The following is an 18150-nucleotide window of genomic DNA, read 5'->3' as shown; positions in this document are numbered from 1 at the left end:
AAAATAAAATAAAATAAAATAAAATAAAATAAAATAAAATAAAATAAAATAAAATAAAGTAAAATAAAATAAAATAAAAGGAGGGCAAATGCACTATGCACCTTTATTATATCCTTGAGTTCTCCAAAGAACCAATGAAGTTTAGAGAAAGGAAGAAGTTCTTTGAGCTTAGTAAGGCTCAGGCAAGGAATTTAAAATAGATCTAAATGACCAGGGAAGACCAAATGTGGTCATCGAAAATGGTGTGGGGCACCTGTGCGGCTCAGTCGGTTGAGCATCTGACTTCAGCTCAGGTCATGATCTCATGGCCTGTGAGTTAGAGCCCCACGTCAAGCTCTGTGCTGACAGCTTGGAGCCTGGAGCCTGGAGCCTGCTCAGGATCCTGTGTCTTCCTCTCTTTCTGCCCCTAACCCACTTGCATTCTGTCTCTGTCTCTCTCAAAAATAAATAAATATTAAAAAAAATTTTTTTTTTAAATATGGCGAGCTAGTTTCCAGTAAGGTCATGTGTCTGAGAGAGAAATTACCCTGAAGTATGTTGTCAGGTCAGTAGCCATGGTAGGCCCACCATTTTATTTACTATTCAAGAAAGTAATCCTAAACTTAATTGAGCAAAAGGAACAATAAAACACAGTATCATCAAAAAGATCGCATCAACCTCTGGAAAAACAGTAACCCTGAATTGTATAAAATCCTAGGAGGAAGTAGAGAGTATTCTATGAACCGACTTAAAATCATTAGGAAATGAGAACCGTGGACCAGAGATCAGAGTATGAGTAGTAAGGGAATGACAGAGTATTTATCATATTTACCACATTTGTAGAAAAAGTCAGCAGTACACCAAGAAATTTAGAGCTGCTCAATTTAGCACAAATAAAATTTAATATGATGAGTGATTATTAAATATAAATACTCATTATTCCAAGAGTGAGACTTACTGGAAATGTCAACACTGCACAAAGGTTAGAGGGCCTCCTTGTTCTCTCTCTTTTTGTTTCAATTTTTTTTTTTTTAGTAGTGTTTATTTATTTTTTGAGAGAGAGAGACAGACAGACAGACAGAGTGTGAGCAGGGGAGGGGCACAGAGAGAGAGAGACAGAATCCAAGGCAGATTCCAGGCTCTGATCTGTCAGCCCAGAGCCTGACGTGGGGCTTGAACTCACAAACAGTGAGATCATGACCTGAGCTGAAGTGAGACGTTTAACCGACTGAGCCACCCAGGCGCTCCCCAGTTCTCTTTTGAAATTGGAACCTGGGCAAACAATCAGACACTTTCTCAGAACATCCTTCAGGGCCCAGAACAGAGTATGAGCTGGGAGGTGCATGTGACAGTTACAGTAATCCTACAGTGTGCTTATTTGTCTTTCAAATTAAATGGCGATAACCATTCAAACTGCAAATTAAAAAAGTATTTTCTAATTACCAAGAAAACAGATTATTCAAAAGTGAAATGAGCTTTTAAAATGTTAGAGAACTGGAAATTCTGTAATAATCAGCAGGAACAGAAAATACCCACATCATGAGGAAAAAAACCAAAACTATCTTTTATAAGTTCAAGTTGCTTTCAATGAATTTCTTTTCTTAGAATTCTAGGACAATGTTACACTTACTGTTGAATAAACGTGAGCTCCGTTTGCTAATCGGTACGTGGCAATGCGCTGTAGACACTGAACAATTCGACTGCAGGCCTTAGCTTCCCTCTGTGCCAGCCACAGAACACGCTCGTCAGCCAACATGATGTTGCTTGCAATGTCAACCATCACATCACCTAGCTAGCAGGTGTGCAGGAGAGAAGAGGAAGACCTTTAAAACCAATACAGGCTGTTTTACATAATCAAAATCACAATGAGACACCAAGATTGGCCTTCCGTCTAAATGTTCACATGAAAACCCAACAGGCACTTATTTTTTCTGACTGAAACATTTTCAGATATGAATAGCACATTCAGTTATGACCGGCAGGTAACATTTAGCTCAGGGGCGCCTGAGTGGCTCAGTCAGTTAAAGCATCCGACTTCAGCTCATGATCTCACGGCTCATGGGTTCAAGCCCCAGGTCAGGCTCTGTGCTGACAGCTCGGAGCCCAGAGACTGCTTCAGATTCTGTGTTTCTGTCTCTCTCTCTCTCTCTCTCTCTCTCTCTCTCTCTCTCTCTCCCCCTTCCCCTGCTCACATTCTGCCTCTCGCGCTCTCTCTTAAAAAAAACACATTTAGCTCAAAACAGTATACTTGAATAACTACCAACTCATTGGTAAAGAATGACATGTGGTACTCATTTTCATAAGGGGGGGGAAAAGGCAGTTAAGTTAATCACGGAGAAGGGAAAGATATCACACGATTCCCAGAACAAAAAGATCCCAACTCTTTGGAAAAACATTTATAAAGACCTCTTTTTGTATGTTAACTCAGTATTATTGGTAAGAAATACACACGGCTACCTCTTTAGTATCCTGTCATGTCCAAAACCCTAGGAATGTCCAGCTATCATGAGTTCCCCGCATATGCCAGGCCACTAGATGGGTCTTTGCACATGCGGTTTCCATGACCTCGAATGAACCTCTTCGGTTCCTCCCAGTTCAATGAATGCTTTACGATCCAGTGCATGAAATACATGGATCCTAAGAGGTACTTTTCCACCACTTGTTTTATTTATTGAATTCCTTTTATTAAGTTCAGTCCATGACTTACAGATGTAAACATCTGTCAGGCAATGCCACCAAAAATGTCCATTAACTATTATCGACACTGACTTGTATGTCCCATGTCAGAGAAATGCATTGAATAGCCCGGGCTAATGAGACATACTGGTGTCGAGGGGGTTTGCTATCAAGCAAAATGTTCCTGAGAGGGAGATCTATGGCAGAAACAACTACAAAAACATTCCAGAGGTAGGATCACAGGATTTACAAGCTGGCTGGGCCTCTAATCAAGAAACAAACAGCAAAGGCGTTAAGCCCCAAAGCCAAGCGAGAAAGTGAAGGCTATTTTAGCAAATGTCTTTTCGTCATCCCAGAAGATCCCAGATGAGCTGTTCAACCCTGCTCTGCATCCGATACTCTTCCCAAGATGTACAATTATGAAACTGAGGTGGGACTAGAAAATGTTCAGTCCATCCCACCCACAGTTCACTTCACAAAGAAGACAAGCCTGTGGAAATGCACTGGATCCCAGCGCTGGAACACGATGGGTGAGGCAAGTGAGTGAGTACAGGGGTGAAGAGTAGGACTTCAAGTCCTGACCTCTAGCTGAGCTGGACACTTATCCTCTTATGCCTTCCTTTAATTGTAAAAGGCAGATGATAACAATCCTGTCTTTTCTGAATGTTGTGAAGATTAAGTTCCTATGATAAATACAAGGCTCCTAAAACCATGCCTGGTCAGCTGTCCTCATTATTGTATTTTATCGCTCCATTATTTGTTTAACATTTCAATTCCAGCATAGGCCCCTCTTTCAAGATAGCTCTAGGAGTGTTACAGAGGAAGGGTGTATTTATATGCAAAACTATGTAAGAACTCATACAACTCAATAGCAAAAAAAAAAAATCTGATTAAAAATTAGGAAGAGGATCTGAATAGACATTTTTCCAAAGAAGACATACAGACTGACCAACAGGTACATGTAACGGTGCTCAACATCGCTCATCATCCAGGGAATGCTAATCAAAGCCACGATGAGATGTCACCTCACACCCGTGAAAATGGCTATCACAGGGACAGCTGACAAGGATGTGGAGACGAGGGAAGCCTTGTGCGCTGCTGGTGGGAACGTAAATTGGCACAGCCACTTACTTCTAGAAAGCAGTATGGAGGTCTCTTGAAGAACTAAAAATAGGGTCTAGCAACTCCACTTTACCTGAAGAAAATGAAAATGCTAACTCATAAGATTCTTGCACCCCTACATTCACTGTAACATTATTTACAGTAGCCGAGACATGGAAGCAAGTCAAATGTACATCGATGGATGAACGATAAAGAGAACGTGGTGTCCACACACATGTGCACGCGCACACACACTCTCTGGAATTTTACACAGCCATAAAAAAGAAGGATATCTTGCCATTTGTGACAACGTGGTTGGAACTTAAGTTGAGGTATTATGCTAAGTGAAACAGGTCAGACACAGAAACACAAATACCATAGGATCTCACTTCTTTTTTTTTTTTTTTCAACGTTTATTTATTTTTGGGACAGAGAGAGACAGAGCATGAACGGGGGAGGGGCAGAGAGAGAGGGAGACACAGAATCGGAAACAGGCTCCAGGCTCTGAGCCATCAGCCCAGAGCCTGACGCGGGGCTCGAACTCCCGGACCGCGAGATCGTGACCTGGCTGAAGTCGGACGCTTAACCGACTGCGCCACCCAGGCGCCCCAATAGGATCTCACTTCTATGTGGAATCTTAAACAAAACTGCCAAGAAGGCAGACAGGGAGTTGCCAGAGGAGGGAGTAGGGGGTGGGCGAAATAGGTGAAGGAAGCCAAAAGGCACAAACTTCCGGTTACAAATAAATCATGGGACGTAGCGTGGGGGCTGTAGTTAAAAATACTTATTGCATATGTGAAAGGTGCTAAAAGAGGAGATCCTTCTCATGACAAGAAAAAAAATTTTGTAACTGTGCAGTGATGGATATGAACTAGACTTATTTTGGTGATCGACTCACAATATATACAAATACTGAATCATTGTGTTGTACACCTAAAAATAATACAATGTTTCATGTCAATTACACCCCAACAAAAAACAAAAATTTAATTTAATTTAATTTAACTTAAAAAGAGGAGTGCCTTTTTAAAGTCTATGTTCAGGGCAGCCTGGATGGCTCAGCCAGTTAAACATTTTTTTAATATTTATTTATTTTTGAGAGAGAGAGAGACAGAGTACAAACAGGGCAGAAAGAGAAGGAGACATGGAATCCGAAGCAGGCTCCAGGCTCTGAACTGTCGGCACAGAGCCCGACGTAGGGCTCAAAATCACGAGCCGCAAGATCACGACCTGAGCCGAAGTCAGATGCTTAACCGACGGAGCCAGCCAGGTGCCCCTAAAAATAATTTAAGTCTATGTTCATCTGTAAATAGGACAATGCATCCAGCAAAACTGTCTCTCTCTACTCTCTAAAGCACTGCTACCTCATCCAATTAAAAATAGTTTATGGGCTTCTTAATGCCTCTAACATACTATATCGCAACTCTTTCCTTATTTTCTTTCCAACATAAACATCTTAAGGGCAGAGACAACACAATGTCTTACTTATATTTATACCCTTATTCACTAGTAGAACTCTTGGTATAAAAGCCAATAGCTACACAGTTCCATTTACTCACTGACTAAATATTTATTGAGGACCAAGGTGAGCCAGACACTGTCCAGAGCAATGGAGACACAGCAGTAAGAGAAACATACAAGGTCTATTAGGGGGCTTGTAATCTCTGAGGAAAATGCACAACAAGTAAACGCATGTTGTAAAAGTGACTAAGTTGTGATAACTGCAAAACTACCAGAGTGATATATAATGAAGAGAAGGGAATTTAATCCAAACACTCTATTTTAATGGACTCAGACATTCCCAAAGAGCATTTTCCTCCAAACCCAACACATTAACAAGATCAACTGACAACCAGAAAGGCCTAGGCCTCTAATCAACCCCAATGCAACCCAGAGCCTATTCATTTTATACAATTCATGGAACATTAGCATCCTAGTATATAGTCTATATATTCCTAATAACAAACAGGTCAGGGGGGTGGATTTTATTCTAACAGAAGCTCTTGTTTCTGGAGCTATAAAGAAGGCAGTGGGGGGGGGGTGCCTCGGTGGCTCAGCCAGTTAAGCGTCCAACTCTTGATTTAGGCTCAGGTCATTGACGATCTCATGGTTCATGAGATCGAGTCCTGTGCCAGACTCCACACTGACAGCAGAGAGCCTGCTTGGGATTCTCTCTCTCTCCCTGCCCCTTCCCCCTCTCAAAATAAATAAAATAAACTTAAAAAAAAAAAAAAAGGACAATGACTCCAATATGCCAATAACTGAACATGTCAATCAGCTATTTATACAGAAAATTGGAATAGTAACTGCCAATTTTTAACAGGAATTCAGAGTAGCCTGAATAAATTGGCTAGGTTTGTGTCTCTTATTCTTACCTACTGTGGATTTTAAAAGATGCTCTATGGCTATCAAAAAATTCCCACTGGCTGCAAACACCTAAAAGATAATATGTAAGAAAACACAGACTCTTAAGGTACTACAGAAATAAATATGGAGTATTCATAGATTAACACCATTACAATTCAACTTGTCTTATACTTTTTTTTAAAGTTTTAAACACATAGACTTTACGAAGATCCAACAGGAGACCTGACAGATACATCATCTCCACTGAGAAACTTTAATTATTGCATGATCAAAAAGCTACTTACTGCTATGGCCACCAGATAATGCCAGTAATGGAATTTAGTGTGTTCTAGTAACTGTAAAGAAAAGAAGTATCTTTAAGAAGGTATATAGCTAGCAAGAATGATTGCTTTAGCTGAGAATAAGCTATCTTTCTCATTACTTCATTCCAAATGGCTAAGAACTCAGGAAAGGGATTTGTTGCCAAAATACTCCCCAGAGCAGGTGATCATAAAATGCTGTAAACTTCTGTAGCTTGGTTACGGAAGCAGTTCTGAATCCGTCACAGTGGCAAAAGAAGGACACAAAAAGGGTAACAGTGCATGAAAAATTAGATTGGATTAAAAAAGTATTCCTAAAATCTGACACACCAAGACAGTTTGGCAACTGCAACGAGCATTAAAAAGCATTGGATCTCTCCTTGACCTCATTTCCTAAAGGCCACTCCAGGCACAAAAGGGTCAGAAGGAATCACACACCTGCTCTCCCACCTGTCACAGTGAATGGTGGAAGCTCAAATAAAAACACGTGTGAACGTGCATTATCAAAGATAAAAAGGGTAAAGAAATGGAAATGCCACATTAATAACAAAGAAAGCATTAAATGTCAATTGTCATAAGAATATTTCATGTTCTCAATATATGTGTTTGGAATTCTGATCAGAATCAGATCAAATCACCTGTAAATTTCATGAATGTCTGATGCGTTAGCATAGGAAACACACGAGATGATACATAACCTAAACTTGGTATTTAATTGTAATGTAGGAGGATAGTAGGACAATGAAGACAGAGTATTTATGTGCCTTCGAGTTACACACTCCTGGGTTGAGACTTCAAGTCTGTCACCTGCCAGTTAAATGCCCACGAGTCAGTTACTGAGCCTGCCCAACACTCAGTTTTCTCACTTGTAAAATGAGACCAAGAATTCTATGAGAAGGCTCAGAAGGGTTCATGCCATAGGAAATTAAGAAAACAAAAGTTATCTTCAATAAGCAACTCACGTCATTTCTGAGAAAAGCCAAGGGATGTAGCCCTCCCCACCCCAGTTTGCATTTCCAAGCACAAGGAAGCAGCGGGTACCGTTAAACCTAATAACCAGAAAATCAAGAATTACAGACTCATGTGTGAGACGGGGCAGCAAGCTGGGCAGTTGTTTGGGGACAGCTAAGATGGTGACAGGTTGTAAAGGGATGACGTGCCTTCCAAACGTGACTAGGTAATAACAGGAATTAGGGCAGCAGCTGGTATTATTACTAAGTTCAAGAAGTCCTCATGATTTCCTCCTAGTTACACATTACATATAATACTGAGATCACACCTATCTCAAACTGTGTTACTGCCCTGCATACTTTTTTTTGTTTTTTTACATTTTTTTAAATTTATTTTTGAGACAGAGAGAGACAGAGCATGAATGGGGGAGGGTCAGAGAGAGGGAGACACAGAATCCGAAACAGGCCTCAGGCTCCGAGCTGTCAGCACAGAGCCCGACGCAGGGCTCGAACTCACGGACTGCGAGATCATGACCTGAGCCGAAGTCGGCCGCCCAACCGACTGAGCCACCCAGGCGCCCCTGCCCTGCATACTTTTAACAAAGGGATTACTCCACTGTGAAAGCCAAGTTTTAAAGGTGTATTTATGTCCCTCTTAACTAGCTTCGGTGTCCTGAGTGCCTCAGGATCCCACTGCAGGCTTCTCAGTTTGCTTAGTAAAGCAGTCAATATTCAGTGAGAGTCTCACTGTGATAATCATCAGCGCCTGTGGCAAAGATTAAAGATCTGATTTTATTGTGGTAAAGGAGCAAAGAAGATAATGAAGAGGAGGACGATGACCATGGGGGATCCGGGGAAACAGGTGAGAAGGGGGGGAGGGAGGGAGGCTGAGAATAATGTTATGTGGAATAAATGTCCCACTTATTCTGTTTCCTTACAAAACGGATTTGAGGTAGCTTAGCAAAATAAAAAGGATTATTCTTTTAAATTAAGAAAGCAGGGGTGTCCGACTTCGGCTCAGGTCATGATCTCGCGGTCCGTGAGTTCGAGCCCTGCGTCGGGCTCTGTGCTGACAGCTCGGAGCCTGGAGCCTGTTTCGGATTCTGTGTCTCCCTCTCTCTCTGACCTTCCCCCCATTCATGCTCTGTCTCAAAAATGAATAAACGTTAAAAAAAAATTTAAAAAAAATAAATTAAGAAAGCAAATAGTGGGAAATATAGACGTATAAGAAAAAGATACGCAAGTAAAAACTGTGCATCAAGGCACAGCTTCTATCACACGGGAAAAAATGGTAGGTTTCTAGGCGAGGCGGTGAAGACCATACCACAATTATCAACACAAAGGGAGAACGCTACCTGCAGGTCAGCAAAGCTGCTTTTATGAGGAACACTACTCGAGAGGTGGACCTTGATCGGCGGCCCCCTCAGCCATACCTTCACAACAAACGGAAGAGCCTAACTCCTCAGAGTCCTTCAATTCTCCCGAGGGAAGCTCATTTTGTTTTTTTCTGATTACACAAACCTCTGTGCATCTCCCATTGGGGGAGCATGGAGAACTAGGTACTCAGGAAGATTCCCCTGCTAACAGTGAAAACTGCTGAGCGAAAACTCATCGACAGGAAAGAAAGAAAGGCACCACTGACCAGTCAGACAATAAAGACTGTTCCAGAGGCCCACAGCAAAACAGCAGCAGGAATCCAAGAAGCTCTGAGGTTGAACTCTGATGGCCGTGGCTTATGTTTTGATTTCCAGGCAGGCCTACAAGGAGATCACTGCATTACGCTGATAACATAAAGGGGACACCTCCAGGGTCAGGGTGAACCAGCAGGCAAAATTGAAACTGTCTTGACCTTGGCACAAAGTAGGAGGTGAAAAATCTCTTCCCTGGCAATTCGTAAACACAGCTGATCACACAGGACTAAGGTCAGGCATCATATTATTCCTGAGGTCTAAAAAACCTCAAGCTGAGAACTAATTTCAAAGCGAGCCCCTTACCTTGGTATTGCCCCTAGGCACTTAACAGAAGCAAACAAATATCACACTTCATAAGGATACATTAGACTATTCCCATGAAGACTCCTCATCATCAATATTAATCAACATTGTTCTGGAGGTTCTCACTAACAGACAACCAGAAGGGGAAAAAATTTAAAAAAGGATACAATTTAAACAGGAACAGAAAAACCAACTGTATTCACTGGTGACCTATGTCTAGAAAATCCCACATAACCAACTGCAAAATTATGTGAATGAATTCCTTAAGGTAACCAGACATAAGATGCACATTTTTAAAAACCATAATTAGGGAAAATTGAACAAGGACTAGATATTTGATGGTGTTAAGGTCTCACAGCTCATTTGGGTAACACATAACAGTATCACGGTTCTACTTTATCTTTTGTAATGTTTATTTATTTTGAGAGACAGAGACAAAGACAGAGACAGAGACAGACACAGAGAGAGAGAAAGGGAGAGACCGTGCATGTGAGTGCAGGTGGAGGGGGGCAGAGAGAAAGGGGGGGAGAGAGAATCCCAAGCAGGCTCCACACTGTCCAATGGAGCCCAACTCCCGGCTCGATCTTACGAACTGTGAGAGCATGACCTGAGCCAAAATCAACAGCTGAGCGTTTAATCAATAAGTCACCCAGGAGCCCCTCATAGTTCTATTTTAAAGTTCCTTTTATTTCAGGAAAATTATGGATGAGGTAGGACATCTAGAATTTGCTATTCAATGTTCCAGCACTGAAGAAGGAAAACAAGAAAGAAAGAAGAAAAAGATAAAGGAAAAGAGAGTGGGGGAGTGGGGACAAAAGAAGTGGATAGATGAAACAAAACTGGTCAATACAGAAAAATGCTGAAGCCCGGTGGAAGGTAAAACACGGGTATTAATGATAACATTCTCTCTCCTACACTTTTAGAATTTTCCAATAAAAAAAGTTTCTGAAAAGTTTTTAGGAAGTTAAGACTAAAGTATACTTTTTTTTTTTTTTTAAAGCAAGACAGGGATAGAAAAGGAAGATACTATAGTGCTTCTCAAAGCTTGTGCCAAAGACAGGGCACTGGGCACAGTGTAGAAATGCAGACTCCTCATTGACAGACTGAATCAGAAACTGAGGGGGCAGGGCCACCACTCTATTTCACAAACCTTCGGGGGATTGAGATAGACACTCAAGTTTCAGAAACAATGTAACAAAGCCAGGGTAGCCATCTCTGAAAAGCTTAACAGTAAAGTCTGACAAAAATCAAGGAAAAAACATTAGTAATACTGAAAACCAAACAAAATGGTTAATACAGAAGTGATTATATTTTAAGATAAGGAAGTGAAAGAACTTTACATTTTTAAAGATCTGGCCATAAAAATGTGCCAAATGAACTTTGTGGTAAACTAGCATTAGGGTGCATGCCTCGCTCAGACATTTAAAACTGGGCGCCTTGGGTGGCTCAGTCCGTTAAGCATCGGACTTCAGCTCAGGTCATGATCTCACGGTTCGTGGGTTCGAGCCCCGCGTCGGGCTCTGTGCTGACAGCTCAGAGTCTGGAGCCTGCTTCAGATTCTGTGTCTCCCTCTCTCTGACCCTCCCCCGCCCATGCTCTGTCTCTCTTTCCTTCAAAAATAAACATTAAAAAAATTTCTTTAAACTAGAGCACACTAAAAAATTAAAAATTTTAGATATATATACATACATACATACATATAATTTTAAATATATAATTAATTACAATTTAAAACCAGAGCAGTAAAAGGACTATTATGCATAACCAAATCTGATCTTTATACATTCTCCTCTTCTGAAATGCACATATGTTTTCATAAGAGACATCACTAGTGTAAATACGGAACAGACACTTAAATTGCCTGACAGACAACCTTGAGCTGTTTTTAAAAAAAAAACCCACCAAAAGGGCGCCTGGGTGAGTCAGTCAGTTAAGCATCCGACTTCATTTCAGGTCATGATCTCACAGTTCGTGAGTTCCAGGCCTGCATCAGGCTCTGTGCTTATAGCACAGAGACCACTTGGGATCCTGTGTCTCCCTCTCTCTGCCCCTTATGTGCTCTGTTTCTCAAAAATAAAACAAATATTAAAACAAAAAAGAGTCCATTAAATACACCATTTGGATCTGACGGCTGGGAAGCTTTCAGCACCCACCTTAAGATCACAGAGCACCAGCCTGAGCTGCCTAGACTCAATCATAGGTTAAAAAGCAATTGCCTCACAATATTTCCCTTATGAATTATTCATAACAGAGTAACTTTTTGGATATAATGCAAAAAATCAATTTAACTATTTGTCCAACTAAGCCATATGCATTTCAGGATACCTTAGAATAATTTCATGGTAATTAACATAAAACGAAGCCCTTAAACATCATGATCTCTTTTTACTGTTCTAATAAATGGTGACAGCTATGGCCTATACTTCAACTTTCCAGATAATCTGATAGGATGCCTGTCATGACCACAGGTGATGATAGTACATTTGTACCTCAATTATTCGATCCTAAATATTTTTCTTCTGTTTCTCCTATTTATACTTAATAATTTGCCATCATTTGTTTCCAAAGTTAATTCACACTTTACCTCTAACGTCACCAGTGAAAGTGACAGTTAAGTAATTAAAGCACTCTGATGATTTTTTTTTTTTTTTTTTTAAAGAACCTACTTCTCAGCTTCGGAGATAAGAATGTTAAATTTCCTAACTTTATGAAAGTATAACATAGCTTTCAATCATTCCGCAAAACAGTTTCGCCTCTATTTTCTCACTTGTGCACACAAACACCGCAAGTTAAAGAGGGCAAATATCATCCCATTTCAAAATAAAGAAAGGGCCTCAGGTTAATAAGTAACTCATGAAACCCTATGCACTTCCTGTCCTCAACAAGATGCATCTACCTGACAGCACACCAAAGTGGAGACGGTTCACCGCACGCAGTGGGGGAACGCACACCTCTGGGCACCATGTGACTCCTCACGAGTTGAGATGGGCACAAAGCTCCTTCAGGCGAAACCAGGACAGCATATGAATAAACAGGGCAACATGGGAATAAACAGGCAACGTAGGAATAAACAGGCAACGTAGGAATAAACAGGGCAGCGTGGGAATAAACAGGCAGCGTGGGAACAAACAGGGCAGCGCGGGAACAAACAGGGCAGCGCGGGAACAAACAGGGCAGTGAGGGAATAAACAGGGCAGTGTGGGAATAAACAGGCAGCGTGGGAACAAACACGGCAGTGTGGGAATAAACAGGCAGCGAGGGAATAAACAGGGCAGTGAGGGAATAAACAGGCAGTGTGGGAATAAACAGGCATTATATATTGGCAAAATATTTCTCAATGTCCACATTCCAGAAGATATGCCATTTATTCCCGGGACTCAAACCATTCCCACTTCCATGAATGATTTCTCATCATGTAGCAGCCAACCTGTGATTATCATCAAAATGGAAAGCAGCGCTACCACAGAGCCAGAATCCAGACAGCTTCTCCCACCACTGGGAAAATTTACCACCGGAAGTAGGCTGTGGCCCAGAGAGACCATCAAGTAGCAAGACAGCTCTTAAGAAAACTGTGGTCTGAAGTTCAGAGAGCAACACTAAAATGTTACCTCATTATCAAGTGGTCCCTTGACCTGGGTCTCATTTAAATACATGTAACTGTTTTTCTTCCTTTAGTAACTACATCCTATCAAATAAAGCACGTAGGGTACTGGGGCTGTAGTTCCAAGTTCCAAAACTTACCACCAAAATGCAAGATATTAATAAGCAGTGTACTAAAAAGAGAAAAAAAAAAAGTTCCTTGGTTTAAATGATGTAGAAGAACTAGGGATGATATTTACCTTTGAACATTCTGGGAGGTCCTACATCAAGAAATACATTAGACTTTGTTCAGTCCACTGTTTCCACACAGCTGTGTGCTGTGTACTTTGGAAAACCACACAGGGCAACACTACTAGAAAGTAAACATGAGGGGTGCCTGGGTGGCTCGGTCGGTTAAGCATCTGTTGCTTGATTTTGGCTCAGGTCAAGATCTCACCGTTCATGAGTCCAAACACCCCATCGGGCTCCAAGCTGACAGTGTGCTGACGGAGCGGAACCTTTTTGTGTAACTGACTCTATCACATAAGAGCCACTAGTTCTCAAGTAGCTTGAAACTTAACGTTTAAGAATACATTAATCTGCATCTAAAAACTTACTTGAAACATTATTTTCTGCTCATTCATTCCGAAAATGGTGGTTGTCAATGTTTTCACATAAAGGATATCATGTTGACAAGCATAGTTCTAAGAACATGGCCCTATTAAGACATACCTGTTTTCTTTTCTTTTTTAATATTTTGTTAATGGTTATTTATTTTTGAGAGACAGAGCATGAGCAGGGGAGGAGCAGGGAGAGAGGGAAGCACAGAATCTGAATCAGGCTCCAGGCTCTGAGCCGTCATCACAGAGCCCAACACAGGGCTTGAACTCGCAAACCATGGGATCATGACCTGAGCCTAAGCTGGACACTTAACCAACTGAGCCACCCAGGTACCCCAAAATGTGCTCATTTTCAAAGTCACCAAATTTTCCTAACTTGCATATTACAATCATTAGGAATTTCAAAAAAGTTCCGAAAAATAGTCTCCTTTTCCAGGATATTACGAAAGAAATTAAGCAATATAACAAGATCTGGGTGACTAAAACTCACAGTAAGGATGGCTCTCCCTGGAGGGAAGCTAACCCATGGCCCCACCTACCCCGGAATATGGTATCCAGTCCAGACCAATCTAGTAAGTCTGACCAGAGAATTCACGCAACCACAAAGCCTCAGCAGGGTAGGCAACCAAGCCAGGAGCACAAGTCCCTGTACCCATTCTCAGAGCTCTAAGTAAGCCGCCTGGCCCCAAAGAAGATGATAATAGCAGGTCCCACTTGCCCAAGACACACCCAGAAACCCAAACAGAGCTAACCAGTGAAAAAACAAAACTGGTAAGTCTAGAGGAGAAGCCCCATTACTCAAATAAGGAATCAAGGATCACAAAAAGTCACGTAAATATGACACCACCAAAGGAAACTCATCGAGTTCCAATAATGGAGGATCCAAGAACTGCCAGACAAAGAATTTAAAATACTCCTCTTAAGGAAATTCACTGAGCCACAAGAAAAGAGAGACACCACTAAATAAAATTTGGGAAACAACACATGAATAAAATAAGAAGCCTGACAAGAAAACAGCAACCATCAAAAAACAAACAAACTGAAATCCGAGAGTTGAAGAATATAATGACTAAAGATTTCAACAGAGCTTCAAAGGTTGCTTCAGCCATGCAGAAAAAAAGAATCAACAACTAGAGAGAATAGGACACTGGAAATTCCAGAGTCAGAGGAGCAAAAATGTTCTGAAACAGAGTGAAAAAAGCCTACAGGAATTATGGGACACAATGGGGAAAAAAAAAAAAACAACAAAACAAAGCAAAACAATATTCACATTTTGGGAATTCCAAAAGGAGAAAAGAAAGAGAAAGGAAGAGAAAGTATACTTAAAGCAATAATGGCTGGGGCACCTGGGTGGTTCAGTGAGTAAAGCATCTGACTTTTGATTTTGGCTCAGGTCATGATTTCACGGTTCAAAAGACAGAGCCAGCATTGGGCTCTGCACTCACAGTGCAGAGTCTGCTTGGGATTCTCTCTCCCCTCTCTTTCTCTGTTCCTCCCTCTCTCTCAAATAAACATTTTTATTTTTTTTTTAAAAAAGGTAGTGTAAATCTTACTGGTAACAGCAAATATATGGGCATTTTCTATTCTGCAATATGGTAATAGTGGGGCATAAGTTACTTAAAACTAGTTTAAAAGTTAAAAGAATATACTTAAAACAACCATAATGACAACAATCTGCTATAATTTACATTAAAAAAATTTTTTTACAGTACACCCTATGCCACACATGGGACTTCAACTCACGACCCCAAGGTCAAGAATCGCATGCTCTAGTAACCGAGGCAGACAGGCATCCCTATGTGGTTTTTTGTACTGTATAAATAGTAACAGAAGTAACCTAAAATGTGAGGGAGAGGAGAAGTAAAACTGCAAAGTTTACAAACTCTACTGAAGTTGCCATCAGTTTAAAATAGAGTGTGATAAGTTTAAGATATTTTATGTGAGCCTCATAGCAACCAGTCAGAAAAATCTTATACTAATCACACCAAAAAATACAACAAAGAAGTCAAAACAGTATATACTGATACCAAGAGATATCAAAACAACAAAAAGGACAGCAAGATAAAAATCACGGAATGAGGGATCTACAAAACAACCAGGAAACAATTAACAAAATGACAATAGTAAGTCCTTACCTATCAATAATTACTTTAAATGTTAAGAAGATTAAATTGTCCAGGGCGCCTGGGTGGCTCAGTCGGTTAAGTATCCGACTTCCTCTCAGGTCACGATCCCGCGGTTCGTGGGATCAAGCCCCGCGCGCTCCGGGCTCTGTGCTGACAGCTCAGAGCCTAGAGCCTGGAGCCTACTTTGGACTCTGTCTCCCTTTCTCTCTGCCTCTATCCCACTCATGCTCTGTCTCTTTCTGTCTCTCAGAAATAAACATAAAAAAATTTTTTTTTAAGATTAAATTGTCCAATTAAAAGAAAGAAAATGCCTCAGTAGATTAAAAAAAAAAAAAAGATCCAACAATATGCTGACTTACTTTAGCCTTAAAGACAAACCTACGCTGAGAGAAAAGGATGGAAAAAGACATTTTAAGCAAATGGTAACCAAAAACAAGACTTTAAAAGTGGTAAAAGGACACAGAGATCATTATAAAATGATAAAGTGGTCAATATAACAAGATCTAACAACTGTAAATACTCATTCACCCAACATTGGAATACCTAAATAGAGAAAGCAGAAACTAACAGAAAAAAGAGACAAACAGTAAAACAATAGTACTTGCAGACTTTGGTACTTGACTCTCAACAATGGACAGATCACCCAGACAGAGAATCAAAAGGAAGCAGTATATGTGAACAACATTAGAGATTAAATGGGCCTAACAGACATATACAGAACATTCTACCCAACAACAGAAGAATACACATTTCTCTCAAGTACACACAGAACAATTTCTAGAATGGACCTTATATCAGGCCACAAAACAAGTCTTAACAAATTCAGGAAGACTGAGATCAGACCAAGTATCTTTTCTGATACAATGGCATGATCAGTAGCAAGAGGGAAACTGTAAAATTCATGAACATATGGAAATCAACACTCTACTCAATAATCAGTAGATCAAAGAAGAAATTAAAGGAAATTTAAAAACAGTTTTTGAGGGGCACCTGGCTGGCTGGCTCAGTCGGTACAGCATGTGACTCTTGATCTCAGGGTTCTAAGTTCGAGTCCCACATGTGGTATGGAGATTATTTAAAAATAAAATCTTAAAAAAAAAAAAAAAGATTCTTGAGACAAACAAAAATGAAAACACAACAAACATACCAGAACTTGGGAGATGCAGCAAAAAACAAAAAAAAACAAAAACATTCTTGAGACAAACGAAAATGGAAACACAACAAACAAACATAGCAGAACTTGGGAGATGCAGCAAAAGCAGTTCTAAAAGCAAAGTTAAGGGCAATAAGCACCTACATTAAGAACAAGAAAAATCCTGGGGCGCCTGGGTGGCTCAGTCGGTTGGGCGGCCGACTTCGGCTCAGGTCATGATCTCGCGGTCTGTGAGTTCGAGCCCCGCGTCGGGCTCTGTGCTGACAGCTCGGAGCCTGAGGCCTGTTTCGGATTCTGTGTCTCCCTCTCTCTGACCCTCCCCCATTCATGTTCTGTCTCTCTCTGTCTCAAAAATAAATAAACGTTAAAAAAATTAAAAAAAAAAAAAAAAAAAAAAGAACAAGAAAAATCCCAAATAGCCTAATTCTATACCTTCTGGATCTAGAAAAAGAAGAGCAAAGTGAGCTCAATGGTGGCAGAAGAAAAAATGTATATGATGACGATTAAAGAAGAAGTAAATGAAATAGAGAACAAAAAAACAATAGAAAGATTAACCAAAACAGAGTCAGTTCTTTGAAAAGAAATCAAAACTGATAAACCCTTACACCAACCAAGAAAAAAAGAAAACTCAAATCATCAAAATTATACTTGAAAAAGGAGACATTACAACCGACACCAAAGAAATTCAAAGGATCTGGAGAAAACAATGAAAAACTATACGCCAACAAACTAGACAACCTAGATGAAAAATTTCTTAGAAACATAAAACTTACCAAGACTAAATCAGATAAAAGTAGAAAATCTGAATGGACCAATTACTGGTAGGAAGAATCAATCAGTAATCTAAAACATTCCAGGGCACCTGGGTGGCTCAGTTAGTTAAGTGTCCAACTTTGGCTCAGGTCATGATCTCACAGTTCATGGGTTCAAGCTCCACATCAGGCTCTGTGCTGACAGCTCAGAGCCTAAAGCCTGCTTCAGATCCTGTGTCTCCCTTCTCTCTCTGCCCCTCCCTCACTCACACTGTCTCTCTCAAAAATGAATAAATGTTTAAAAATAAAATATATATATATATATAAAATTTGTGTGTGTATATGTATATACACGTATAAGTATATATATGTGTGTGTGCGTATATATATATATATATATATATAATATATATAAGTATACATATGTGGGTGTGTGTATATATATATATGTGTGTGTGTATATATATATTCCAATGAAAAAAAGCCCAGGATGAGATGGTCTCACTGGTGAATTTTACCAAATATTTGAAGAATTAAAACCAATCACATGCAAA

The 18150-nt window shown here is 40.3% G+C and overlaps 1 protein-coding gene across 1 annotated transcript in view; it reads right to left on the bottom strand.

Moving 5' to 3' along the window:
• The window catches only part of ADGRA3 (adhesion G protein-coupled receptor A3), a gene marked incomplete at its 5' end in the record, with an annotated part of 135875 nt that overhangs the window by 37547 nt on the left and 80178 nt on the right, over positions 1-18150 (bottom strand). Inside the window, one exon of the mRNA XM_040493661.1 lies at positions 1610-1771. Within this exon, the coding sequence (XP_040349595.1) occupies positions 1610-1771 (162 nt within the window). The remainder of the gene's footprint in view (positions 1-1609; positions 1772-18150) is intronic.

Source organism: Herpailurus yagouaroundi, unplaced genomic scaffold (assembly GCF_014898765.1).
Source record: "Herpailurus yagouaroundi ecotype Mexico unplaced genomic scaffold, PumYag 28, whole genome shotgun sequence".
In the NCBI taxonomy this organism is placed as follows: Eukaryota; Metazoa; Chordata; class Mammalia; order Carnivora; family Felidae; genus Herpailurus; species Herpailurus yagouaroundi.
This window is presented reverse-complemented; position numbering and strand designations above follow the sequence as displayed.